General features: G+C 39.3%; 5 protein-coding genes across 12 annotated transcripts; 2 read left to right on the top strand and 3 right to left on the bottom strand.

The window, feature by feature from the left end:
• The first annotated feature begins 1,465 nt into the window (after nt 1-1,465).
• LOC135944042 (uncharacterized) lies at nt 1,466-3,802 on the top strand. 3 transcript variants are annotated; one of them, XM_065490729.1, is made up of 5 exons: nt 1,911-2,026; nt 2,324-2,465; nt 2,524-2,721; nt 2,778-3,017; nt 3,073-3,802. In XM_065490729.1, the coding sequence occupies exons 2-5, from the start codon at nt 2,403-2,405 to the stop codon at nt 3,187-3,189; spliced, it is 618 nt and encodes a 205-aa protein (XP_065346801.1). In that variant the 5' UTR covers nt 1,911-2,026; nt 2,324-2,402; the 3' UTR covers nt 3,190-3,802. The 3 variants fall into 3 exon arrangements, with proteins under 3 accessions (XP_065346800.1, XP_065346801.1, XP_065346802.1); XM_065490728.1 differs by lacking the exon at nt 2,324-2,465 and having other exon boundaries at nt 1,466-2,026; XM_065490730.1 differs by lacking the exon at nt 1,911-2,026 and having other exon boundaries at nt 2,136-2,465.
• A 22-nt stretch (nt 3,803-3,824) lies between these two features.
• LOC135944039 (NIF3-like protein 1) lies at nt 3,825-5,552 on the bottom strand. Of its 2 annotated transcripts, XM_065490725.1 has the most exons (5): nt 5,219-5,532; nt 4,573-4,845; nt 4,408-4,516; nt 4,153-4,350; nt 3,825-4,097 (listed from the first exon to the last, which is right to left on the bottom strand). In XM_065490725.1, exons 2-5 carry the CDS (start codon nt 4,837-4,839, stop codon nt 3,829-3,831), a joined length of 843 nt encoding a protein of 280 aa, XP_065346797.1. In that variant the 5' UTR covers nt 4,840-4,845; nt 5,219-5,532; the 3' UTR covers nt 3,825-3,828. The 2 variants fall into 2 exon arrangements, with proteins under 2 accessions (XP_065346797.1, XP_065346796.1); XM_065490724.1 differs by having other exon boundaries at nt 4,153-4,516; nt 5,219-5,552.
• Nucleotides 5,553-5,645: 93 nt separating this feature from the next.
• Nucleotides 5,646-18,316, top strand: LOC135944028 (uncharacterized). 4 transcript variants are annotated; one of them, XM_065490710.1, is made up of 16 exons: nt 5,646-5,891; nt 5,956-6,546; nt 11,639-11,734; nt 13,326-13,505; nt 13,567-14,024; nt 14,098-14,281; nt 14,338-14,473; nt 14,530-14,657; nt 14,736-14,762; nt 14,838-14,891; nt 14,971-15,037; nt 15,092-15,292; nt 16,046-16,298; nt 16,445-16,599; nt 16,819-16,844; nt 17,525-18,316. In XM_065490710.1, the coding sequence occupies exons 2-15, from the start codon at nt 5,983-5,985 to the stop codon at nt 16,842-16,844; spliced, it is 2,529 nt and encodes an 842-aa protein (XP_065346782.1). In that variant the 5' UTR covers nt 5,646-5,891; nt 5,956-5,982; the 3' UTR covers nt 17,525-18,316. The 4 variants fall into 4 exon arrangements, with proteins under 4 accessions (XP_065346782.1, XP_065346781.1, XP_065346780.1 ...); XM_065490709.1 differs by lacking the exon at nt 16,819-16,844 and having other exon boundaries at nt 16,058-16,298; nt 16,445-16,597; XM_065490708.1 differs by lacking the exon at nt 16,819-16,844 and having other exon boundaries at nt 16,445-16,597.
• On the bottom strand, nt 18,260-20,339 carry Seipin. Of its 2 annotated transcripts, none has more exons than XM_065490715.1 (6): nt 20,203-20,339; nt 19,758-20,134; nt 19,374-19,519; nt 19,090-19,295; nt 18,775-19,036; nt 18,260-18,533 (listed from the first exon to the last, which is right to left on the bottom strand). In XM_065490715.1, the coding sequence occupies exons 2-6, from the start codon at nt 19,964-19,966 to the stop codon at nt 18,397-18,399; spliced, it is 960 nt and encodes a 319-aa protein (XP_065346787.1). In that variant the 5' UTR covers nt 19,967-20,134; nt 20,203-20,339; the 3' UTR covers nt 18,260-18,396. The 2 variants fall into 2 exon arrangements, with proteins under 2 accessions (XP_065346787.1, XP_065346788.1); XM_065490716.1 differs by having other exon boundaries at nt 19,090-19,292.
• A 1,024-nt stretch (nt 20,340-21,363) lies between these two features.
• Wdfy2 (WD repeat and FYVE domain containing 2) lies at nt 21,364-24,055 on the bottom strand. Its single transcript, XM_065490714.1, has 7 exons — nt 23,870-24,055; nt 23,286-23,427; nt 23,021-23,229; nt 22,662-22,931; nt 22,269-22,374; nt 21,982-22,214; nt 21,364-21,834 (listed from the first exon to the last, which is right to left on the bottom strand). Exons 1-7 carry the CDS (start codon nt 24,028-24,030, stop codon nt 21,657-21,659), a joined length of 1,299 nt encoding a protein of 432 aa, XP_065346786.1. The 5' UTR covers nt 24,031-24,055; the 3' UTR covers nt 21,364-21,656.
• Between the last annotated feature and the right edge of the window lie 61 nt (nt 24,056-24,116).

The following is a 24,116-nucleotide window of genomic DNA, read 5'->3' as shown; positions in this document are numbered from 1 at the left end:
GAGAGACGGGCGCAGGTAAGGTTGGCTCACAGACCGACCGCCAGGGAAAGTTGCTTGAATAATAACACCGCCGCTGCCGAATGGGGTCACCTTTAAAAGAGAGAGTGCTTGCACAAATTTTTCGTTAATTTGTACACTTTGTGTGATGCATCTTGTTGGCTTTATGACTACGCGCGTTGTTGAATTTTGGGGTAAAATAGAAATCTAAGGCACGAAAAAGTTATAAAATATTTTATTTTCTCAATTTTGTATCAAAAATTGAAATTCTGATTTAATTTAAAATATTTTATCAGTATTGCGTACAACGATCATCATTATTTTTATTAATTAATTAATTATTTTTTTTTTTTTGACAATAATTGTCATAGGGATAATTTTTTTAGATTTTATCTATTTGCTCACTTCCATCATTGAAATTCAACAACTTGTAATGGTTTTATGCTATCTAATCTTCTTTAAAAATTCGTCCATACACTGTTTTCAAAATATTTTCACGCTTGTTGTCAATCTCAAAGTTGCGTGAATTATCACTCTGAAATGCTGAAAGTCGTTAACGTGGCCATTTAGCTGCACCTCAAATCTCTCAGGGTCAGCCTTGGACGAACACGACCAAGGAAAAATGCTCGACTTGAGGCATAAATTTTGCTTCTTTTTGCACTGGAAACAGTGAAACACTAAACACTTTATTTTTGTAGCCTTTAAAATCAATTGAGTTGTTTCAGTGTGTACGGTTTTTCGCTGCTACGTTTATGCCGCGGCTATACAGAGTGACACGTTTCTCGTCCTATTCCTATGTCAAATTGTCAGACGGTGAATAGTGTAGTATGGGTCCGTTGTGCAACACGACAGTCAGAAGAAAAGACGTAATAGAGCTTCATGCACGCGTGCCTTTGACATCACTGCTGACACCGCCACAATGCCACACACATGCTGTCGCGAGGATGCTTTTCAATTTCCTCCTTCCTACTTTATTAGATCGATTTGATCTTAAGCGGACTCTGATCTGCCTCTCGATACTTTTATCTTTTGAGAATATTATTTTTTTATTCTGAATAAGCATCTTTTAATGTCGTCCTCGCATAGGGCCTTTGCAGCATATGGATTGCGCTTTAGTTATTAAATGTTTTTGGACTTCCCTGTATCGTCTGATATTGAAAGAAATCTAAGGTTTCTAAACAATTTTTTATTTATTATTAATTAAAATGTCGACACTCGAGGTTGGTTGTTCCATATATATATTAATATAAAGCCGAAACCTATCGGAACGAAAGATTAAAGGAGGAAGTTTCAAAGCAAAAAACGATTAAGTCCGTTTTAATTATAATATATTATGGACTTGTTTGGAAAAATAAAACTGAATTGAATTGATAGCATTTTTTATTTTAATCTTTGAACAATTTATTGCAGAAATTCCTTAACAAGCATAAATTAATTCAACTTCTTTGAGTCGCAATTAACGAAAATTATAATTTGGATTTTCATTGGTACACGTTTTATCTCTTTTCTCTATCTAGTTACTTAAGTTACTATGTTGAGGCAAAGAAAGGTGGCGAACACACATGATATGATATAACAACTTATTTAACAATAAAATTAAGCGGGTCGCATAGTTATCTAAATATTTCTTATTCTTATTGATATTAATCAATCAAAGGTCTCTGCCATATTTTGTCACAATGCTACAACTCTACTCTTTCCCAAGCCAGGGTACGGAAAATCACAGTTTAAGTGATGAAAACTGAAAAGAAAAGGTTTAAAACACGCAGATGTCGCTGACCGTCACCACTTCCTGCGGCTCTATTTCAGCAACAACGACGAACTATGCTTGGTTTATTTTGAAAAGGCAAAAATGCAGCAACAGAACAACTTGCGCCTTAATAGGTTGTCCTTACCGCCGCAGTTAGCACCAGAAGCAGTGCAAAGGTCGCCTACCCTGGCTAGAGTACACAGAGCCACCCTTAAGCTGGAAGAGCCACACCTTTTCAATTTCACCATTGACGACGAAGAGGAAGAGGAAGATGTCAAGGTTTGACCATTCGCTTTTTAAATACTTTACAATTTTCACGTCAGCATCTTATTGATGTATTAGTGATAAATTTTCCAATACGTCTGGGAGCTACACCAATTCTTTTATTATTGTAACCATTTTAACAATACCACAAAATATAAAATTATTTAATTTTTTCTTTATACTTTTCTTGGAACTTCGGAAAAAATTTGAAGGTTTGCCATAACTACAAAATATTATTCGGAAAAAAATATGTATCACGCAATTTAGCTCGCTCTCATATATTATCATGAATTCCGACTTCCTTTTGATAAGAATTCGCCCAGGATAAAAAAGGAAACCATGACTTCCGCAAGAGGCTCACTATTCTCACACAATTTGTCGGTCTGATCAAATGAATCCACTGCGTTTAAATATCCTTCGAGAAAGTGTTCTTCTAAAGTGGGAGCATCTCTATGTTAGTGAAGAGGAAAATCTTTTGCTTCATTGAGTCTACTTGAAATGTGAATTTTCAGCCTCCCATCCCAGAAGATGCGGCCTCAGCAAACAGCGCAAGCGAGACAACTTTGATAAAGGGTCCACTAATCACACCAGTACAGGGCATATTTTTCAAGTCATGGAAGGAACGCTACTTCCTTCTGACCAGGGATTTTCTAAGTTGTTTCAAGATGACCGCTCGAGGACCCTCCACAATGGGAGCCTTCCTTTTTAAGGTATTTATACCGACAAATTTACTAAAGATCATATTAATTGATATCAAAATATTCAGATTAGATTAGCTGAAATTAAGTCTGTGGAGTGGTCAAATTCACGCAGCGACGCCCTAGGCACCATCACCTTAAATTTAGGCCCAGTTCTAGTTTCGCCCGTGGACGAGATCTCCCGGCCTGAGTTCAAAAAGGGCCCTTGCATGAACTTGAGCGAGGAGCCAAAAAGACCACCGATCCAACTAAGGGCACCTCAAGGGGTCAAGGAGGCTGTTTTGTACGATTGGTTCGAAGCAATAGAGGTATAATAATTTGGCAGACACACTCAGCTCAACATAATCTGTTTATTTCCCCCAGGAAGCCATAGAAACGAGCAAGCTTAGAAGAGCAGCCAGGTCAGCCTCGTTTGGAAGCAACTGTTCCAAAAAGAAACCCAGCACGCCAATAGTTAGCCAGCGTTCTTTAAGAATTTGAATGACACTTATCGGAATTGTTAGACACGGAAGTGAGAAAATGTTCAATAATAATATAAATCGATCAAATGATTTTGTAATATGGATTAGGATTAGAGAGTGATTTATTTTAATTTTCTGAAGATAAAGTATTTATAGAAACTTAAAATCGGTCGTACTGTTTTTAAATAAAAATGGGCATTGACAATAATAGTCAAATATCCTTTCCATATATTTCTCAATTAATGTAAAAAAGGGTAGGAAAATTGTGCAATCAGCAAAACCACTGGCTTTAGCGACTTTTTATTGAGCTTGGGCTTATGCTTAGTGGCAAAATTAAAAATGCAATCTAGATGATTTGGGTTTTCATGTATTTATTGTATTTTAAAGCGCTTTTCAGACAGGATGTTTCCATTCTCACATTCTTTAAATCAATTTTAAATTTGATAACTACAGCAATCACTTGGTTTGTAATTGTGAGGAAATTATGTTGATGTTTTTCATGTGCGCTTTGTGGATGGTGACTCCCCGTCATTTCATAATGTTATTGCAAAACAAGAAGCAGGATGAACTTGTGGAACTTTTCAATTCCCCTCATACCAGTAATAAAAGTCGATGTTCGTTAAAAAACAAAAGACACTTTTGGTACGATTCATCTTCATTAAACTGTTACAAGGGGATCAAGGTCAGTAGAAGATATAGAAAATCCTACCTCTGTGTTAAACAACTTTGACAAATCATCTTGCAAGCTACGCAAATAGCCTCTTTCGGAGTTGCTGTGCCACGTCAAGATAACTGATTTTCCATTGTGAACTGCGTCCAGAACCTCATGGTGAGACATTTCTCCAGTCAGTAGGAGATCTGCCAGTACGCCGGAAAGAACACTCGATCCCGAACCAGCACACAACGCCACAGTCGACACACATGAACCTTTCAAAATAAATATTAGAGTTACTATGGATTAAGTTCAAAACAGGCTGTTTACTTTTTTTAGCTCCTTTTGCGAGAGCAAGGTGGACATGCTGAAGCTGAAGCTTGCTTTTTACAATCTGGATAGCGTCCTCAATGGTGATTTTAGACTTCAGTTGCAAAACTCTACCAGCACCACATGCGGCTAGATTTAAAGAGGTTTCAACACCAGCCGGGGCTTTTGCGGGAATTATGGGTCGTTTGCTTTCAAAGTCTGTAAATGAGAAGATATAATCACAATAACATCGCAAGAAATCTGGCTTTAACACACCAAAAAAGCTAGATAGCCAGTCATTTACACCACCGTCCAACGAGTCAAAACAAGTGTGCGGTGAGTAGATAGAAATGTTGTTCTCCATACACAGAGTGATGATTCTAGACTGTTTTAAAATCATATTTTAACCATTTCAATGTTACAAAAATTCCTGCATTTTACCTTCCACTGATCTTGGGTGATGGTTTTGAATGGTCGGAAGAGAGGAGGGTGGTACGAAATGATCAACTGAACTCCCCTTGAAACAGCCTCGCTGGCAACCTCTTCTGTTAGGTCATTGGTGAGAAGAACTTCTTTCACTCGTTCTGCCAAGCTCCTGGTGGTTTCCAGCAAGAGACCCACGTTGTCCCACGACTCTGCTAGCCAAAGGGGAGCAAACCCTTCAAGTCGCTGTACCACCTCTCGGAGCAGTAATCCATTTCGTAGCATTTTTTTCTAAAGACGTAAAATTTAAGTTTGAACGTAACGCTGATTTGTGACCACGGTGCACATTTCATTATTGTCATTGTATTGATTAATTAAGGGTTTAATTAGCTCTTTGAAATTTAATTGGAAATTATTTAAAAAAATTACCTATTTACCCAAAAGCTTGATAATTTTAAATAAATATCCCTAATTACCTACAAATTGAGTTCAAATAAGGAACACACATAATATTATTAAAGGGTTGCTTTGTTAGTACTAATATGTATATCTAAATGGACAAAATTAACTCAAACAGCCGTCGTTAAACCGCAAATAATGTGTACATTTACATTATAATAAATAAAATAAAATTTATTACATGTATAATTTCTTTTTCGCACACCTTTTAATGATTCCCCCTTCGGTTCAGGTCAGGTTCAGGTTTACATACTCTAGGTTCCTAGTTCTGTTGTTTTGTTTATGTTTGTTTACTTTTCCAACATGTGAAACTCATTTCTTCTCTTGCACAAATGTAAAACAGATAAGGAGATATACTGAACTTAGATTTTGGAAAAATCTAAAAACGTAAGATATATGCATTCGAATATTTCATTGAAAAACTAGCTCATGGAAATGAATCTTTCGATCATAATTAAATACAATTTTTCTCCAACCCAACTTCAAGTTTAAGTTCATCTTGTAACACGAGCTTAAGTTCCTATGTTGAATTTTGAAGTCCGTTCTGTACTCTCCACCTCTTCGTCTCCTGGCGACGGTTTTCACAACCTGGTGAGTAGCGGTGAGTAGCGAGGCGCCTCACAGCAGGAAGCGAGCGCCGCCGCTGTTGGAGTATCAACACCACGGGCACCGTTACGTCGGAGCCCGCCGCCGTCTCTTCGCCGACCAAGAGGGGAGTTCGGGAGGGAGTGTTTTGCGGCGTCGACCGCCCGTTCGTTTCGTTCTATTCTATTTCTGACCCAGGCGGCTGCGTTACTGCAGCTCGGCGGCCGGCGCTCGCTCACTGACAGCAGAGCTCGTGCATGTAGCAAGGAAGAGCAGAGAGCGAGAGAGAAAATGTGCGCCCGCGAATTATTTTTAGCCCCTAACGCTTGAACTTATTCTGACTCAAATTTGGAGCAGGCACGGCTGTAGCAGGGATGGAGCAACATGGCCGACTTGGCGGAGCGAGTTGACGATCTGATCTGTACTTTCGAGGGTGGAGGCGAAACCACGATGGACACGGTGGCAATGTTGATATTTGGCTGGATGGTCTTCGGCCTATTCGTGCTGGCCATTGGCAAATACCTCTACCAGAGGCTCCTCGGCGGCCTGCCCGAGGACGCCAAGCCGGTCATCGAGGACATCTCAGCGGTCACCATCCCCAGTGTCAGTGTCGAGGACGGCGCCATCGTTGTCAAGCCGGTGCCACCGACCCCGCCGGTGCGTCGCCGCACCGCCCCTAAGAAGGTCAGCCCCGGCCCGGCGCCGCCCCCGGCCTCCGGCAGGTCTGCCAAGGCGGCCAGCCCCGGTTTAGGCGCGCAGCCAAAGCAGCTGGCCCGCCACGGCGCGCCGCTGCTTAACTCACCCACGGCCACTGGACCGGACACGGATAGTGTCCGCTGGGTCAACCGCGTCTTCCAGTGGCTCTACTGCGACCTCACCGCCGTCCAGGACGTCATCAACACTTGGATCCTTGCGCTCAATGAGTTCACCAAGAAGTCTGTCACAGAGGTAAGTCTGCTTTTCGTCTCACGTTGTGGTTGAATTATTTCTCCACTTTGCGTTCCTGATGATGAAGACTTCACGAATTTCATATGACTGAATAAATATTCTGATGGTAGCATTATTTATAATCTTTCTGTTAGGTTAGAATTATTTTAATTTTAAACAAATAATTATATTTTCATTTGTTCATTTCTAAAAAGTAGCGTAATGCATTTTTTTAACTTTTCTTAAATTACGAGGGAGAATTTTTTAGTGATGACTTAGGTAGTTGATACGAAACCAAATTCCAATTCAGAAATATGGGACTGGGCAATTTAAATTTTCACGCTGCACTGTATAAAGGTGTAATAATGCGATTCGCTAAATGATACACATATCATCAGCAATTTGGATTTTTTTTTCTTCACTGCATTGCTGATTAAGGACTCTGTTAGTAACTACATATTTTTTGGCAGCTTTTGCTGAAATTTTAATTCAATAATCTTAACTGCATAAAGTATTTCTTGGAACAGTTTTTGTAATTTTAATGCGTTTTGCTCAATATTTTCTTGTTTTTTGAACGTTTCACAAATCATAATATGCTTTTTCAATTAGTTAGTTGAAGGTGGGCAACTAATCAAAATAAAAACAATTGTACATATTTATTTTTCTCACGAAATGAGGATATTTTTCAATGTCATTCCATTTGAAAACAATTTCGTGGCGCCCTCGTGGCTATTAGATCGCCACGATCCACGCGTTTAAATTAAGTGTAAAATTAACAGCCTTCTGACAAATCTGGCAGAATATCAAAGCCGTTTTTTGAATTTATGAAATTTACACTGACAGTGCTAACTCTATCAAGTTAAATGTCACCCAGTTACTATTCTGTTGCAAATAATTGCATCGAAAGGGAAGAAGAACTGTCGTGTTTCACGCCACTTACGTTGTTATTCTGATATCAAATTTCCCTCACCGCAACGCCAATGCACCCTCAACGTGTTTACTAAATGCAAGGTAGTTCTTTCTTTCATCCAGCGGTTGAGACAGACTTACTTAAGTTACTGGGTTTTCCACTCGGAGCTGACAAACAAGTGGAATCCATTTTTTGTGTTCAGTTCATTGACATTCCCTGCAACGTCTTGAGGTGCATCCATTATGCAGTCTCTTTGAACCGGAAATGATTTCGTGACTAACGACGTGTTTTACAATTCTACCAGTGAGATTTTTATCTGGACCCTTTTAAGTTTGGTTATGGTAATGTAAATTCGGTCAAACCTGTCTTAAGCCCACCATCTGGCCATCTGTTCAGCGAAGATGCTTTTGCGCGAGATGAGAGGCAAAAATTAAGATGATTCGTTGGAGTTGAAAGGTTTTCTTTCCTTTATGCACTTTCATCGCATTAATGCCTCAGCTGATGCGAGGGTGACTGATCAAAAAAGTTCATTCCTCAAAGTGTGTCGAGGTCGTCGACTTTCAAGACCGCACACGAAAGCAGCAACATTGTGGCACGATCAAATGCAGTGCCTTATTTAGCGATATTTTCAACTTACAATTAACAAATCTAAATTTAGCTCCTAAATATAATAAATATAGAAAAATTGCTCTGCTTGCAAAGTATTAAATAAATTGTTTATTTATGCTATATCATGGTATAAATTCATGTACAATTTTATTATCTTTTTAGCAATGTCAACTGCGTAGAACTATAGCAAAAAGTCATAGCCGCAGACACAAAAGAACACCCATGTCAAGCGCCGGCAATAACCGTAACATAAAGTTTACTATCAATTTGGCAAAAGTGTCGCAAACCATATTGGTAGACGGGCGCGAGAGGCGCCGACTGGCCGCATTAATGCAACGTCCTAGAGCGAGCTTCATATTAACACAGCAAACATCAAGAAGGCAATAACATCGCCAACTAGACAAATCACTGAGCTAAATTTTTAATATATCAAATTGTCCCTGAAAAATAAATATCATTTAACTTGAAAGAAAATTGTGCTCGAAGTTTTAAAATAATCTTCAAATCGTGTCATATTTCTTCCCAAATGCTAATTTTAGCTAAATTATATTCTATAATTCACTTATTTATATTATTTGTTCTTCTTTTTTATTATTTCTAACAGTTCAGAAGCAGGATGCCAAAAATCTTTGTCATGCATGTTAAAATGGTATTCTTCGACTTTTTTTTTGCTTTGGCACATTCGAGAATCTGGCTGGTTCTCACCTGCTAGGTTGCGCAACTGATCGGCCCAACGGTTTTGTATGAAACGCTTGTGCAACTTTTATTGGTCTGCCCAGAGATCACGGCGCTGGTGGATCAAATCAAGAGAGCTTTTATCGAGCCTGTAAACTCCATTTGAGAGCGTATGTAATGCGCCACTCTGCGTTTACTGCAGCTTTATTTTGCCCATGTGCGCCAAATATTTGCGGCCATTAATAATTCTTGATGTTCGCGACCGCTGAAAACTATACAGCTGCGCTGCCCTTGTTGGCGTAGAGAAATTGTGCTCTTCACACGCAGATCGCTTTCTGGGCAGACGAACAGTGTATAACTCTGCATTGCGACACTAGATTTGGAGCCGAAGCTGATTACTCGCGCTCTTTAGGAAAGGCTTCTTCCGCACGTCATGCTTCGCCTTTTTACAACGTAAAAAGTTAATGCTTTGCGTGCGCTACCATCCTACAGTTATATACATATTTTTACTGTACACGCCAAAATGCGTACAAGCTTATTGTCGCAGTACATACAGGACTTTGTGAATATGCCCTAATGTTCTATGTCGCCGCGCAGACGGACAGACTGCTAGACGCGCCCACTGTCCGCCCGTTTTCAGATGAGATCATCCAGTCTTGACGTCTGTCGGGGTTTGCACGGTGCAATTTTTCTTCTGTTGCATATGACGTCACGATTTGCACCGCAGTTCCTTATGTGAATGAGATCATGCATCAGTGGGTGCTGTAATGCGATCACTATCAATCGCCCCAACAAATCTTTAAAAGGCGATCCAACTTCAATATAACTCCACCATTGTTTGTTTACCATGGTTGATCGGTCTTAACTCGTTCTGAACATTTCTCTTTAGCGATATGATATATTTAGTTCAAATGAAAATCAAATGATATTATTTCATTAATATTTCCTTTGCTAAGAATTTAGCAGTTTTTAGAAACGCATCAATTGGGTTACCGGCTTTTGAGGCTCAAGTTCAACTTGTAATTATGTACGGATAAGTTATTCATAATAGTATTTTCTAGATTTCAGTGGTTAAAAACTACATTAGGTGAAACTGGCAGTGCGACTATGGATGATAATTATGAACACCAAACATCAATTCCTATAATTTTTTACTATCATTAATAATTTGTTTGGAGTAAAGAATAATTGTTTTACACGTTTGTTGTACATCCAAAGAAAAAAATTAGCTATTAAATCAATTCCAGCTATTTTAATTTTCAGAAATCTAATGCGGTAGTTTGACTTGCAATTAAGTATTTTGTAACGCTTATTAAAAAAACGAACTGGTAATGCAAGATTACATCTTAAAAATGTTGTTCTAGACAAACAGGACCATATATATGCAAGTGCATACACAACCAGGCCTGCAATAAAAATGTTTGCAGCAAGAGACACCTTTGGCTCTTTGGTGAAGCATTTTATCACACCTCTAACATAAGCCTTGGCGCGCTAATAATTGCTCTTTGTCGCCGCTTTTTCGCATCCTGTAAACCCGGCCTTGGAAGCAATTTGAACCGCGTCGACGTGCAAATTTCTTGTGCACTTAGGGCTCTTCCCTCGCATAATTCCGCGGGCACGACCGAGTTCTATATCGATTGAACCCCGCACGGCGGGCTGAAAGTTAGGAAAGCGCCCTATCTTCCCTGTCTGCGCGACAATCTGACGCAGGCCACACCCTCGTGCAATTGCGGGCGCAAAATTTGTCTATTTTTCCGCACATAAATAGTGCACCTGTCTAATCAAAGGGGTTTGGCGTCGCGTGTTGCCGTGACATGGGGCTTAGCACTAGAAAATCCATAACTTGTACAAACATTAAACAAAGAAAGTGAAAACGCATAAAGGGGCTCACTGATATGATTTTATCTTGATTTTCCCGCAGCCTTCCGTTTTTTTTACATTTGATTAATCTTTTTTATCCAGTATAGAGAAAGAAATAATGAAAATAGGAGCAATTTATGAATAAGTGCTCTTGGACCAAATTTAAAACTAATGCAGTTCGGATTTAATCCACTTTTTAACTTAAATTTTGATCGCGTCCACCATTTGATTCGCAGATTTTGAATTAAGGGAACTTAATATAGTTGACCTAATTATTAGGCTCGTGCGTACCAGGCACACCCTTAATGCTACTTCGGGTCCACTAACCACTAACCAACTACCTACCACTAACCAAAAAAATAAGAATAATCATTAAAATGCTGGATTGAGCTAATCAAACTGCATTCCTCCTATCGAGATTTTATAATACTGCTTTTTGATTTCAGCAGTCATGAAGCTCTTTTCTCGTTTGTAATAGACTCGTAATAATTATAGACGTGAACTTATGCATTTTATATAATTTGATGAGCACAATTATTTTGAATTTCCTTTAGTGAAGCAGTCAGTCAATTACGCGTGACTGCACGTTTTCTAATATGGTTCACTCCTTTCTCCTGCGAGTTCACTTCCCGGTCGTGAATGAACTCGGTTTTCCTGAACAGCACTTACTTTCGAGCTGCTTGCAGCGCTTTAACACTAATTTGTACGTTTCCCACGTCGTTGGTCGCGGCTAGCCAAGCGAAAATTATCTCTCACAACGTCGCTGTGTCCTGAACTTTATGGCAGTCAATCGCGCAAACGGCCTCACGTGATAACCTCGATGGCACTTTTTGAGGATGTAAAGCGTTGTTGAATAGAGGCAATAACAATAAAAGATACCAATCAGGTCATCTACAAAGACCTCAAATTTTTTCAATTGTATCTGTTCGACAAGTAAATAATCTTTTCTTTATCATTTTATAATTTGAGGTATATATTATATTCCAATCCTCATGTTATCCTTTGTAGGAGACCGAACATATTGATCGTTTTATTGAATTATTGAATTTCTGTTTGCAGCATGGAGTTGGTGTTGAATTTGTGCGTGTTTTGCCCGAGTCCCACGCACCCAGCCTTAGCAGCGTATTCTCAGAATGTGCATCAAACGATGACGTGGTGAGTTTTTATCTATCACTTCCTGAAATGATAATTGGCAATGATTTACTTAAGCTTCGTATTAGAAAAATAATTTTAAACAATTAAACACTGTCCACCTGCTTGAAAATTATGCTTCTTCGCGTTAATTTTAAATTTATCAATAACTTGTGCGTCATTCAGAGCAAGAGAAAGAATTGTACACTTTAATTATTTATAATTAGAGGTCTCAGCTAGCCGCGCTGTGCCGCGCTAGCCGAAACATTTTGGGTCACTTGGGCAGCCGCCGTGAAGTTGGCTAAGCTGCGCTCGCCACGCCAGGCGCTGGTGAACAAGGTGCAAAAATTAAAAAGTGCAAGAGAAAAAAGTGTTTTTCGGCCCTCTTTGCCGTTAAGCACCATCAAACTTAACGTTTAAAATATTGTCAGCCGTGCCAGCCGCCAGCCGCCGGTGAAAATGGCCAGTTGCCGCCTGGCAAGATATTCGGCTAAGCCGATCCCACCAGCCGCCGCCTTAAGTCTCGCGGCTGAGACCTCTATTTATAATTGGTCCTAATAAATACCACTGATGCTAAACACAGGTTTGGCAGGTCATAAATTCAATGCTTAATTAGCAGATAAGCGTCTCTCAGTGCTCTTTATCTAGAACTAATATAATCCTAAAGCAAGTAATTGAAATTAGTCAGCGCAGCTTTTAATCCTCGGCAACACTTTCTTTCTCTGCACCAAACCCAAGCGCGCAAGGGCGAACGGCGGGTGGAGAGGTCGCGAAAATTTCGGGACGAGGAGCACCAGCCAACCAATGTGCAATCCACTAACCCGAGAGTGGGAATCGTCTCTGAACAGAACAGTCACCTGATCGAAATTGTTTCGCGAAAAACAGCCACCCCCTTTATTTAGCCTCGGACGACCTCTTTTATTTGTCCCCAACTGGTGCCGCTCGTTGATTGCGCCAATAATTAGCTCACAAGCACTTTGCCAACTATTTTTGACGAGCGGATTCGTAATGGACCAATACTCACACGCCCCTAGCGCTGCCCCTGCCCGTCTATCTCCGTTTAATTGTTTTCAGCTTTCTGAATACAGTCACCGTCCCTGATTTAACTGCTGCAGAGCGTCCTCGAGCAGGGAATTTGCTTAGCTACTTTGTTAAAACAATGAGACCCTTGGAATAACTTTCTTGGCACTGATCACATGTATACAAGTAGCATGAGTTTGCTTAATAAAATGTAAAGAGAAATGTACGATATAAAAAATTCTTAATAATTGATTATATGTATAATTTTTAAGTTTAAATTTGATAAAAGACAATCAATAATACTATCTCTATTTTAACTCTATTTTATTTTCAGTAAATACACTCCCAAGCTCAACGTTTCAGTGCAAAAAATTAGTTTAATCTCTTTTCATTACTGATCTCTGAAGCTTTTCATGTTTTTTAACGTTGTCTATTTCTTCCTAACGAAGATGATGTCTTAATTTGCATTAACCCAATCAAAATTCCCTGAACCCCACCACTACTCGAAAATAGTGAATTAAATAATTATAACTCTTTTCATCAAGTGTTTTCATTTTAATTGGTCGTTTATAGATAAAATTTAAATTGTTTCCAGACGATCACTTGTGATTTTGAAGCTTCACCAGCTTTGCAACTGAAGGCTTTCCGCCAAAAGGGTGAAAAGGTAGAAGTTTCTCACTACAGGGTCAACGTAAACCGACTGAGGGCGAGATTAAATTTGAGCGTCATTACGGAGAAGCTGCTTGTCGACGCTAAATTTGACGGTTGGCCTGACGTAAGTTGTTTATCGAATTCCGAACACTTTAGTCATTTTCACGGCTTTCTGTTTCCTGCAGATCAAGGTTTCCTTGGCTCAGGTTGGCAGCATCAGGAACTCGTTTGGCGCCGATGAGAGTGCCATGCAGGAGGTGATAAACGATATCGTTGTTACAGCTATCAGGAGCTCCACCATTCACCTCAACTTCTCAAAATACAATGCTTGCCCTCGCTTTGACCGGTACTCAGGACCGCTCTCCCCAATCCTGCCAGTGCATTATGATAGCATGGTAATTACGATTTCTTCACATAAAATCCATCATTCAACACTTGCCGACCTTCACTTGCAGAGCAATCACACCCGTGCCGCTGCTGAGAAGAGACTTCTTGTAAAAGTTGTTAAGGCTGTCGACTTAGGATCTGATAAGGGCTGTGGCGAACCTTACTGTGTGGTGGAAATGGATGAGCCACCTCAGAAATTTGCCACCGCAGTTAGACCGAACACCAACTCCCCCATTTGGGACGAGCATTTTAAATTGTATGTTTGGTCTTTAACGGGTGGAAGATGCTTGCCGTTAAATTAGAGGTTAATTAAATCTTTTAATCAACAGTGAGCTCAGTCCCCACACCATGGAGCTGTTGTTTGAAATATTCGATCGAACTAATCGTCGCTTCCTTGGACTTGGTATTGTCGGTGTGGAAGAGTTGCTGGCCAATCCTAGTCAGCGCCAGGTTATAGTTCTACAACCAAGGCCTTACGAACCAGATCAGGTGTCTGGAACCCTTACTGTTGAGGTATTTTTATGGGCACGGTCACTTCTTTTTTAACTTACAAAAATTTACAATTTTAGTTTATGTTTGTTGACGTCAACGACGGATCTGTTATCGGTGGAGTTGGCGACATGCCGCTGAAACTAAAAGAGACTGTTAAGTCGGTTTCCCCAACTGGTGCAGTTATAACTACGACAAAGACTGTTTATTCTAAAGGTATGCGAGCTGCATTTTAAATTATTCAGTGTTTTAAAATTGTTCCCCTTAATTAGACGGTGTAGCAAACGGAGTAGATGGACTCGCTGACTCAGCTTTAAGAGAACTGGAGCTGCGCAATGCTAGAATTGGTGCTAACACACAGGCCAACAAGAGTACTTTAATTATTCACAGCGTACAAAGGGTGAGAATCACAGTTGCTGCATGGATTTTGGTTTGAGTTTTCCTTGTAACTGATGTGGATATGTCTTCCTCCTAACAGCAAACACCCCCTAGACCTGTTGTCAAGGTAAGCATACTTGTCTCAAAACTTGTCCCTGTTTTGCAATTGCTAATCAGCATGGTTTGTTGAATGACAACGCAGGTGGAACTAACCGAAGGGCAGTGGCATGAAGTTCCTGAAATTGTGACCCCTGAGGTTAGTGTGTCTGTAGCTTTTTATTTCGATCCACTTCCAGTTTAGTTCCTGCATTATTCAATCCATTTTTCTGTTGCAGCCAGGGCAAGAGGCGGCGGAATCATTGGCTGGAGAGGCAACTAATGGTGTGGATCCAACTCTAGATGGTGGGTTTTTACATAATTTCACGCGTTTGGTGTTGAGCACAGTAAAACTTGTAGAGCGAGGGAGAACAAAGAAAAAGAAAAGAGATTTCTTTGGCACGATCAAGAAGCGGCTGAGCCGCAGCAAAAATCGGTCCAAGTCGGTGGACCCAAGTGTCAGAGACGAATCGTTGGGAAGAGACACTTCGCTTAACCGCTCTGTGTCTGCAGACAGAGCAAGAGATTCCTCAATCGGTGATCCGAACAGAGGTGGCGCAGGTGAGAAATGCATCATTTATCTTTCCAGAAGAGAATGCACTTTACAATGTTCTACTTTTACTGTTTAATTCATTTGATCACAACATAAGTAGCAGCAAGACCAGCTGAAATTGTAAATTCTGATGGTCTTAGTAGTCATTCATAATGTGTGTTGTACTATTATTTTTAATCTAATTGTTTGCTTGCTCTGTTTTATTACCACCTGTAATGCACCTTTAATCTATGTGGATTCATTTTATCTCGTCTTGGTGTTGCTGGTGAGTAAAAATAACTTACGCATTCCTCGCTACTAGAATAATAAACATGCTTTAGATAAAATATTGCATGAAATATTACAGGACATGAACGGCGAAAAATAGGAACTAGAAGCTTGGAACCGTGAAAACGGGAGTAAATAAAATTGCGTTTATGTACAAGCAAAGTTAATTGGATCTCTTGTTGCTGAATCACCCTAACGGTTTTCTAAACAGCAGTTGCATATAAGTCGATTTTATATGCAGGAATAATCAATTTTGTTACACCTGCTTGACTAAAAAAATTGGTTTTCACTTTAGAAATGAATGTTAAATCCCGAAAACATAGCAATGAGCGCTGATGGCAAATTTTTGGGTCTGAAAATGACAGCTTTGTGTTGTTTTGTTACTTCATCCTATTTACTCACATTTTTACGGTTCTGATCAATTGTAATTATTTTTCTCAGTTCAGGTCTGTTTTAAAGATAAATTAGATTTTTAACTAGACACTGAATTTCAGGTTACCTTTCAGTCCCCAAAGGCCTTGAGGGATCTACTAGGTCTAGTTTGAGCGAGGCAAGTGGCATCAGTGGAGCCAGCAACCGAACGTATGTGAGTGAAGCGTCAACTTTGGTGCTCGAATCGATTGAGAACGGAGTAAAGAAACATTACCTGGTGCCACTATCGCTTGCACAGCGCAGCAAATGGCGCAAGAAGGGTATCAAGCTACACATCTACAATGACCATACTTTCGTGGCCAAGCACTTGCCAGGGTAAGCATGGGTTAAAGTTTTTTTAGGCAGGGGAATTTATTTTTATCTTTTCCACAGTTGATTGAAGTTGGAAATATCATTGGGTTTTAAACAGAAAGTTGAGTTGCGATGCAATGTATAATATTGGGATCTTTTTATTGTTCTAGGGGAACTGTTTGCACTGTGTGCACAAAGTCGGTAGCTAGAAGGATCGGCAAGCAGGGTTATGAGTGCCGAGACTGCCTCATGCGCTGTCACAAACACTGCCACATCAAAGCAGACAGCACGTGTCCGAATTCAACCATCCAGAGCATAGAGTTGTAAGTATCAACTTGAATTTTTGACTCCTCTTAGCATTATCAAGTTAAAATCAAAAGCTTTTCTTAATTATCCGTGAACAGAAAAATCTGAGATTACTAAGTTTTTGTAGGAGAAATTTAGCTAGCTTAAATTTTACTACCAAAATGTCCCTTTCTTTTTAACTCTTCCAAATTGGTCTTCTTTAGCAAACTAATAAAATGCTTTTTTTTCAAATACGGGTCTCTGCTGCCTGTACTCAGTGAATAGGTAAGACAGGCAAATAAATATCATCTAGTCTTGCATGAAACCTACTCCATTTTTATGTATACCATATTACGACTGCATAATTTGTTAGTAACTATAATCGGTAACTATCTCAACTGTTGAAACTAAGCTGTTCCTATTCCCTTTAGTTAGTTTTGTGCCACCTAGAATGTTGTGAAGTATATGTCTTTGATTTTATTTCGTATAATTGGGTTTTACACAAATATTAAATGTGATATCCTGTAATAGGATCTTCCATCTTCCTTAATTGTCAACATACTCGCTCATTTCAATCATTATTAAATACTCTTCAAATTTCGTCAGTTGTAAAGGATATTAGGACTAATTTTTCCAAAAATGAAATCCTGTACAATTCCATGTTTTAATGTTTACGTTATGATGTCTTTGTAACAATTTTTTTCTCTTTAGTTAGATTCGCATTTGATCCCATTTTTGTTTTATGTCATTAGACCAAAATATCAACCAGCTTGTATCAGTTCTGCTTGTCAGTGATTAATTGTTGTGCTTGGATTGCTATGATGTATGTTTCTAGAAAGCCATAATTGACATGCTAAGAAACCAAAATTAGTTTTTTTCCTATAGTTTGAATTAATGAATGTGTTGTGTTTGTTACATGTGCTAGTTGTTGTTTTTAACCGACTTAAGAATTTATTTTTTTGCAGGGAAGTGCTGCAGCAGGGTTCGCCTCATGGTCCAAGTAAACTAGCTTCGTGACACTGTCATTTTTGTGATTATGAAGAATGAACATGAGGGACAATTGAAGTGATTAAATTTGCTGTTGTTTTTGCACACAATCAAACAGAATTGAAATTTGCAAATCCAGTCTCAATTGTGATGAAGGATGAGTAATCTGAAACGTATAATGTCTCTCAATTTTACAATTTTAACAAGATGCAGCAGTCATAATCAACTTGCTATTCCACTTTGATTTCACAGATAACAAAGCAAGTAATAATATTAATAGCAATCTCCAATGCAACCAGTTTTCAACTTGTCTGCATGAGTACTTTTAAACCGCCTTATATTGTGAAGTAAATTTTTAGAACAGGGCTTTATAAGCGTGTCTTTTTGAATGCTGTACGTTTTGATTCTAATTTTAAATCTTTTCAATATCACTCTCTATTCTGTTGATTAGACTCTGTTAGGCTGTCTACGTGAAAGACTGGTTATAAATACTTTACTAAAATTTTGGAGTGTTTCCCCTCTGTTCTTTTTTCTCTCAATGACATTAATACCCCAAATGCTGATGAAGCTTCTCTGTAATAACGATTATGAATCTGCACTTGACAATGCCTTCTTGATTATTAAAAAATCTGAAATGAAAACATTAAATAAATGCTTTTATAATGTTAAACTTCCCACTCACTATAGTACTGATATAGATAAACTAAACTTGTACAGCATGTTGAAAGCTAGCTCTGAAATTTATTAATAAAAGTATAATATAAACATGAGCATTGATTTGGTTGGAATGTTGACTAGCCACATTTTCAAACATCCTCGACACGTGGATACATCAGTCAGGTGCTGAGGATTATTCCTCAATTTTTCCTTTCAAGGGCTGGTCATCAAAGTCTGAAGCGCTTGTATTTGTCTTTTCATCTTCAATCTCTTTGGCTTTCTTCTTGGCACGCTCATCAGCATCTTCCTCATTATCCTCATCATAGAGTTCTGAAGAAAAAAGAAAGTCAGATGTAAATTCCAAAAATTTCCCTTGTGAGAAATGACTCAGTTAAAATCAAATTTGCATGAATCCCTAAAAATGCGCCATAATACAGAACATATTCTTTAAATCAACTTGAGCCAGTTGACACTGAAAAAAAACTTATAGACGGATTTGAATTTTCAATTAAAATGCAATTATGCTGACAGAAAGACAAGAGCAAAGATTTTTGATAAAATAAAGAAATACCATCAAGGTCTCCTTGGAACAAATCAGAGTCGGTCATTTCCTCAAAGTCCTCCTTGCTCCTGGTTAGGTGAAAATAGGAGAGTGCGCATATGATGCCAAGGAAGAAGAGGTTGGAACTGATTCCTATGGTAGCCGATATGATCGGCCACTGGAACATTAGGTATCGAAGACCAGTGAAATGAGCATGGATATGCAGTTGCGACGCGTAAATTTCTGCGTTCCGACTTTGAATTTCTACGTACGCATCGGTGGCTGGTTTCAACTGCAAATTAAATTTTATATGAAATTGAACAATGATATGGGTTTAATTATTACCGAGTCTTCTTCATAATCTGAGAAAAGCTCAACAACCACGCCCTGCTTTTCCTCTGTTGGACCAAATATCAGGAAAGGCGAGAACAAGAGCGTCTTGATTGTGAGTAAGAGTTCACTTTTGTAGTGAAGCATTGCTGCTCTGCATGAATGGCTCATTAGGTTCGCGTCTTTGTCACGCATGGATAGGCACACCATGAACATGCCTGCTTATGAAAATAGATTAGTCAGAAAAAAACGCAATGTCATATCAAGAACAATTTATCACTTTTATAGTGCAAATTTACCAAGATCTTTATTTTTGGGAGACTCTGGCATGTCCAGGGTCAGGTAAATCCTATATTTCTGACCAAAGGTTAGCAGCTGCTGGCGCTTGGTCAGGACGACGTGAGCTGAAGGAAAGCTGCACACTCCATTGTGTGGTTCGCATGGCCTGCAAGAATGTTTACCTAAATTAAATTTCTCAAAAACAACAACTACTGCTGCTGCTGCTGATAAATAATAAAATCATGTAAAAAAGTCTCTGTTTTGTTGCGTGTTTTCTCGTAATTATAAGCACGGCAGCAATGTTAAAAAAATATAACTTATCTGCTGCCTAACAAGAATGCAAAACATACAAACAAAAGATAAATTACCACATTTAATAAAACAAAAATCAGGGATATCCTTACTGGAACTGGAGGTGGACAGGTCTGGTGTGCGTGACAGCTGGCATGTATGAATAATAAAAGGCCACATAGATGAAGATGGACGCTGAGAGGATGAAGGATCCAAGTAGGATGAGGAGGAGTAGCCTGATGGCCGTATCTTTGGCACTTCCAAAGATGAAGTCCAAAATTTTTTGCTTGGCATCATCAATTCTTTTTTGGATTGCTTGCATTTCGATGCCTCGAACTTATCAGTGTGAGTTGGAAGAGCACTCAGATTATTCTCTGAAGGACAGCACGAAGATCCGATCAGTATGTATTTTGTGTTGAAGCTGACGAACTGATATGGCACTCAGACGAACAGACGGACGAGGGATAAGGTTTAAAGTCCATAAGTCAACCTGTAATACCAAATCACAAAATAAGCAAGGATTAATGGAATCGCGAATCTACAAATATGATATGATACCTTTAGGAAGCGATGAACTAAACCACAATTTCGTAGGTGAAACAGCAGAACAAAAATCAAAATAAATCATTTAAAGGGCTCTTTAAAGCGCTCTCACATTTTGCGTGCACTCATGTTGTTGGTTACACCCACTATATCATGTGTAAGGAGAGTAGAGACTAGGAGGCGACATTCGGTATCAAGCTGATACCCTACTATATGCACGCCAGCTTTATTTGCACGGTGTTAGTATGTTGCTAAGCAACGCGACTGATTCCTAGTAAACAATCAGTCTAACAATGGGTCGCAATATCGAAAATCGCAGGAAAGCCCCGAAATCTCGCGATCGGGACGGATACAGACCTTTGGACAGTCGGATGGATCGCCAATAACAGCAAAAGTGTCAGCCGCGAGTCATGTTAGTAGGTGAGCTAAACAAGCTTCGTCTAGTGTGCACCAGGTGTGCAAACACAACAGACTAACCTGAAGACTTTTGCTCTTATTGGCGATCCATCCGACTGTCCAAAGGTCTGTATCCGTCCCGATCGCGAGATTTCGGGGCTTTCCTGCGATTTTCGATATTGCGACCCATTGTTAGACTGATTGTTTACTAGGAATCAGTCGCGTTGCTTAGCAACATACTAACACCGTGCAAATAAAGCTGGCGTGCATATAGTAGGGTATCAGCTTGATACCGAATGTCGCCTCCTAGTCTCTACTCTCCTTAATCATGTGGTTGAAGTCATGTTGCCTGATTGGCTGGCCTTGATCGATTTGTTTGTTTCAAACGCACTTCAATGACTTAGCGTTATTTTTCTGTGTGCTGTGATTTTTGTTTGTAATAATCGTAATGACAAATTTTGTAACACTGCAATTAATTTATTGAGAAAATAAATAAGAAAAAAATACCATATTGTTAAGCTTAAATAAAGGTTCAATGACCGCATTTACAAATAATAAGTCTTACTCGTCTTACTAAGAAAGTAAAGCAAAATTTTATAATTCTAAAATATTTAATATATATAGGATATCAACAAAACTTTTTAATTTTATTACATAGAATTTTTATTGAACCATTCATTCATTTCATAATATATATTATGTGGAATATTTCTCTTCATACAACATTGTCTAACATTTCTCTAGGAATATATATACAAGAGAATTAATACAACCAATAAATGAAATCAGATATGGTCACAATATATTTCTATTCAATAATCACCATAAAATCGCAGTCTCAATTAAACAATTGTGTGTACATCTGATCGAAGTTTGGAACAGCGATTGCATAAAATATTTTAGGCATAGAGGCTAGCAAGAATCTATTCCTGCAACCTACAAAAACCAAGGTAAAATAGGTATTTACTAAAAAATTAACAATAACATAAAGACCGCGAGACGAATCAAAAGTTGCACCTAAATTAGCAGCGAAGGTTAAGAGTATATATGAAGATGGTCTCACTTTCATCTATCTACGAGGCAGCTGATGGTGGGTTGTGTTTGGACACAGGACATGCTAAAAGAGTAGAAATGTCCCAGATTTTAATCACTCTATCCTGACCAACAGTCAGGAGTCGATCCCTGGCCTCATCAATGTCCATACACACAATCACATGCTTTCCATCGTGGAAGGAAGCCAGTGGGTGCTGGCTGTAAATGGAAAAAAATACAATCATATCAATATTCAAGGCGTGGTGAAAATTTCATCATTTCTGAAACTCCAATTTTGAACTTGTCATTAAATTTTATCGTTTAAAATCAATGAAACAACAGAATTTGAATAAATAATGAGCTTACGGAACGTCTCGAACGGTAGCATAGCATGGCTCGCACACTCGCACTGGGAACTCGTGGCCCAACTCGGGCAGTGCCGTGCGCGGGGAAGAGCATTTGTCACAAACAGCCCTGCCGCACAGTCTGCAGTGGTGCTGTCTAAGTCCAATCTGTTTTTGGTCCATCATAGCTCGCACGTTCCAGAAGAATGGTCTGCCACACCGTTGGCAAGTGTCTGATTCAAACCAGTCAGGAGTCTGAAATAATTTGATATTTTGTTGCCATTTCTTCAAATTTGTTGGGGGAAATACCTCTTTTCTTTTCACTGTCATGTCCCAGCAAACTATTTGAGAGTCTTCTCCACCAGAGAATAGTTGTTGACTAGCTACTGCGTATGCTAGGGAAGTGACTTTATTTCTGAAAGAAAAATGTTAAATGGAATATTAAAATGCAACCAGGGTCACAAAATAAAGCCCTTTATATTTCCTTCTAATTGTTTCATAAATTATGTTTTCAGCCCTAAACATTTAAAAAATAGTTATTTCAATAATGAAGACTATTAATTTTTGGAGGAAAATAATTAGTTAGATAGAAAACAAATCATTTAAGTCTGTGGTAAAACAATGAACAAAAACCGCACAATACAATTAAATAAAAAAATTTAATTTCCTTTTAATAGCAGTTATTCACTGCGCAAAGATTACCTGTGTCCCTGAAGTTCATAAGCAGTTCCTTGCTGACCGCCAATGTCCCAAACAATGACACTTTGGTCAAAAGAGCCACTGAAGAGCAATTTTTTGTCAGCGCACCATTCCAACGCCCTGATGCTGCCCGAGTGGCCCCTCAAGGTTGTCACGTGTGAGACTCCTCCTGAACTTGTCCCTGAACCATCGCCACTTACTCCTCCCAACTTTAACATAGCGATTTCTCCAGAAAAGTCTCCTACAAATGCGTATTTTGCCTGGGAATCAAACCTGAGTGCATTAAGTCAAGGAAGTTTTCAATTTGCATTAATGTTCACGTTTTCAATATCCTCAACAATTAATTATATTTTAAAGGATACTGCAAGCAGGTGAACCAAGCCGGTCCCAAGTGTCCACCGAGTTGTCTTGCTGTCTCTGAGCAGTGCATCTTGAAGGCCTTGTCCCTGCCAGCACTGAGAAGCCACTCGCAGCTCAGCGAGAAGTGTATTGCAGTGACACGACCAGCGTGCGCCACAGTATACTGTTTGCCGGGTTCCAAGTGATTGAAATCTGGTGTCATCGTGAATTCCTGAAAAACAAAAATCAGCAAAGTCTGCTCTGCACGCAACCAGCAATGCAACCCACAGAGATCACTCCTGTGTCCATGCCAACGAAAAGCTGCCTGGTCTCATGGCAGTAGAAGAGGCAGCTCGCAGCTGAAGGCATGTAGTGGCAAATGCTTGGCCAGTACTGTCCACTGTCCCTCTTCAGCCAAACTCGAAGCGTTCTGAGCAAATATTAGAGTGTCATCAATCTCTGGCAGAGCTCTATGTATTGTGTATTGATTAAATGTTTGCACGTTTAATATCATGACATAATAGCAATTTTAGGATTGTAGTTAAACGTTAGTAACAGATTCGAAACAGTAATAAATAAATCATAATGAAAAAGCGTGAAATAACTGGTCCTGTGTCCTATTGCAATATTGCACAGGAAGAAAATTTAAAAGAGGAAAATTAATTTTCGATTGATTGATATTATGCAAATATATGTACTAGAACGAAACAGAATGCAATTTTACTCGAATGACAACTGGTTATGAGATGGGGATGAGTGGGCTAACAGGATGAATGTGTGGGTTGAGTAATAATACAAAGCAAAACGTAGGAGCTGTCAAAGTAAGTGGTCAAGAGGGCGAGAGTGACGACGCCCCGTCGCGGTGTTGCTACCTGTCGTCCGAGACGCTGATGATGCCATCCTCACCAGGGATGATGGTGGCCATGTTGACCTCGTCATTGCAGCCCTCGAGTTTGGACACAAGCACCGGCTTTCTGGTTGCATTAAATCGGTCTTCGCTGCTGCCTGGCAGAGGGTTTATCAACGCCGCCATGATCGCAAATCATGTGATGACAGTGCTACCACCCAATGCTACCAACTTGATCAGTTTTGGCGCAAGGGGAACTTCCGCGGTTATGA

This window comes from Cloeon dipterum, chromosome 4, assembly GCF_949628265.1.
Source record: "Cloeon dipterum chromosome 4, ieCloDipt1.1, whole genome shotgun sequence".
Lineage (NCBI taxonomy): Eukaryota > Metazoa > Arthropoda > Insecta > Ephemeroptera > Baetidae > Cloeon > Cloeon dipterum.
This window is presented reverse-complemented; position numbering and strand designations above follow the sequence as displayed.

Coding starts and splice junctions, on each gene's coding strand:
- LOC135944042 (XM_065490728.1), top strand. CDS start 1,850: ATGCAGCAACAGAACAACTTGCGCCTTAATAGGTTGTCCTTACCGCCG. Junction 2,027..2,523: donor AGGAAGAGGAAGATGTCAAG/GTTTGACCATTC, acceptor GTGAATTTTCAG/CCTCCCATCCCAGAAGATGC. Junction 2,722..2,777: donor TGGGAGCCTTCCTTTTTAAG/GTATTTATACCG, acceptor CAAAATATTCAG/ATTAGATTAGCTGAAATTAA.
- LOC135944039 (XM_065490724.1), bottom strand. CDS start 4,839: ATGCTACGAAATGGATTACTGCTCCGAGAGGTGGTACAGCGACTTGAA. Junction 4,517..4,572: donor TCACCCAAGATCAGTGGAAG/GTAAAATGCAGG, acceptor ATTTTAAAACAG/TCTAGAATCATCACTCTGTG. Junction 4,098..4,152: donor CGCAAAAGGAGCTAAAAAAA/GTAAACAGCCTG, acceptor TTATTTTGAAAG/GTTCATGTGTGTCGACTGTG.
- LOC135944028 (XM_065490708.1), top strand. CDS start 5,983: ATGGCCGACTTGGCGGAGCGAGTTGACGATCTGATCTGTACTTTCGAG. Junction 6,547..11,638: donor CCAAGAAGTCTGTCACAGAG/GTAAGTCTGCTT, acceptor TTCTGTTTGCAG/CATGGAGTTGGTGTTGAATT. Junction 14,658..14,735: donor TTATTCACAGCGTACAAAGG/GTGAGAATCACA, acceptor TCCTCCTAACAG/CAAACACCCCCTAGACCTGT.
- Seipin (XM_065490715.1), bottom strand. CDS start 19,966: ATGCAAGCAATCCAAAAAAGAATTGATGATGCCAAGCAAAAAATTTTG. Junction 19,520..19,757: donor CCTGTCCACCTCCAGTTCCA/GTAAGGATATCC, acceptor ACATTCTTGCAG/GCCATGCGAACCACACAATG. Junction 18,534..18,774: donor GTTCCAAGGAGACCTTGATG/GTATTTCTTTAT, acceptor TTTTTTCTTCAG/AACTCTATGATGAGGATAAT.
- Wdfy2 (XM_065490714.1), bottom strand. CDS start 24,030: ATGGCGGCGTTGATAAACCCTCTGCCAGGCAGCAGCGAAGACCGATTT. Junction 22,932..23,020: donor GCTTGGTTCACCTGCTTGCA/GTATCCTTTAAA, acceptor TAATGCACTCAG/GTTTGATTCCCAGGCAAAAT. Junction 22,215..22,268: donor TGACAGTGAAAAGAAAAGAG/GTATTTCCCCCA, acceptor AAATTATTTCAG/ACTCCTGACTGGTTTGAATC.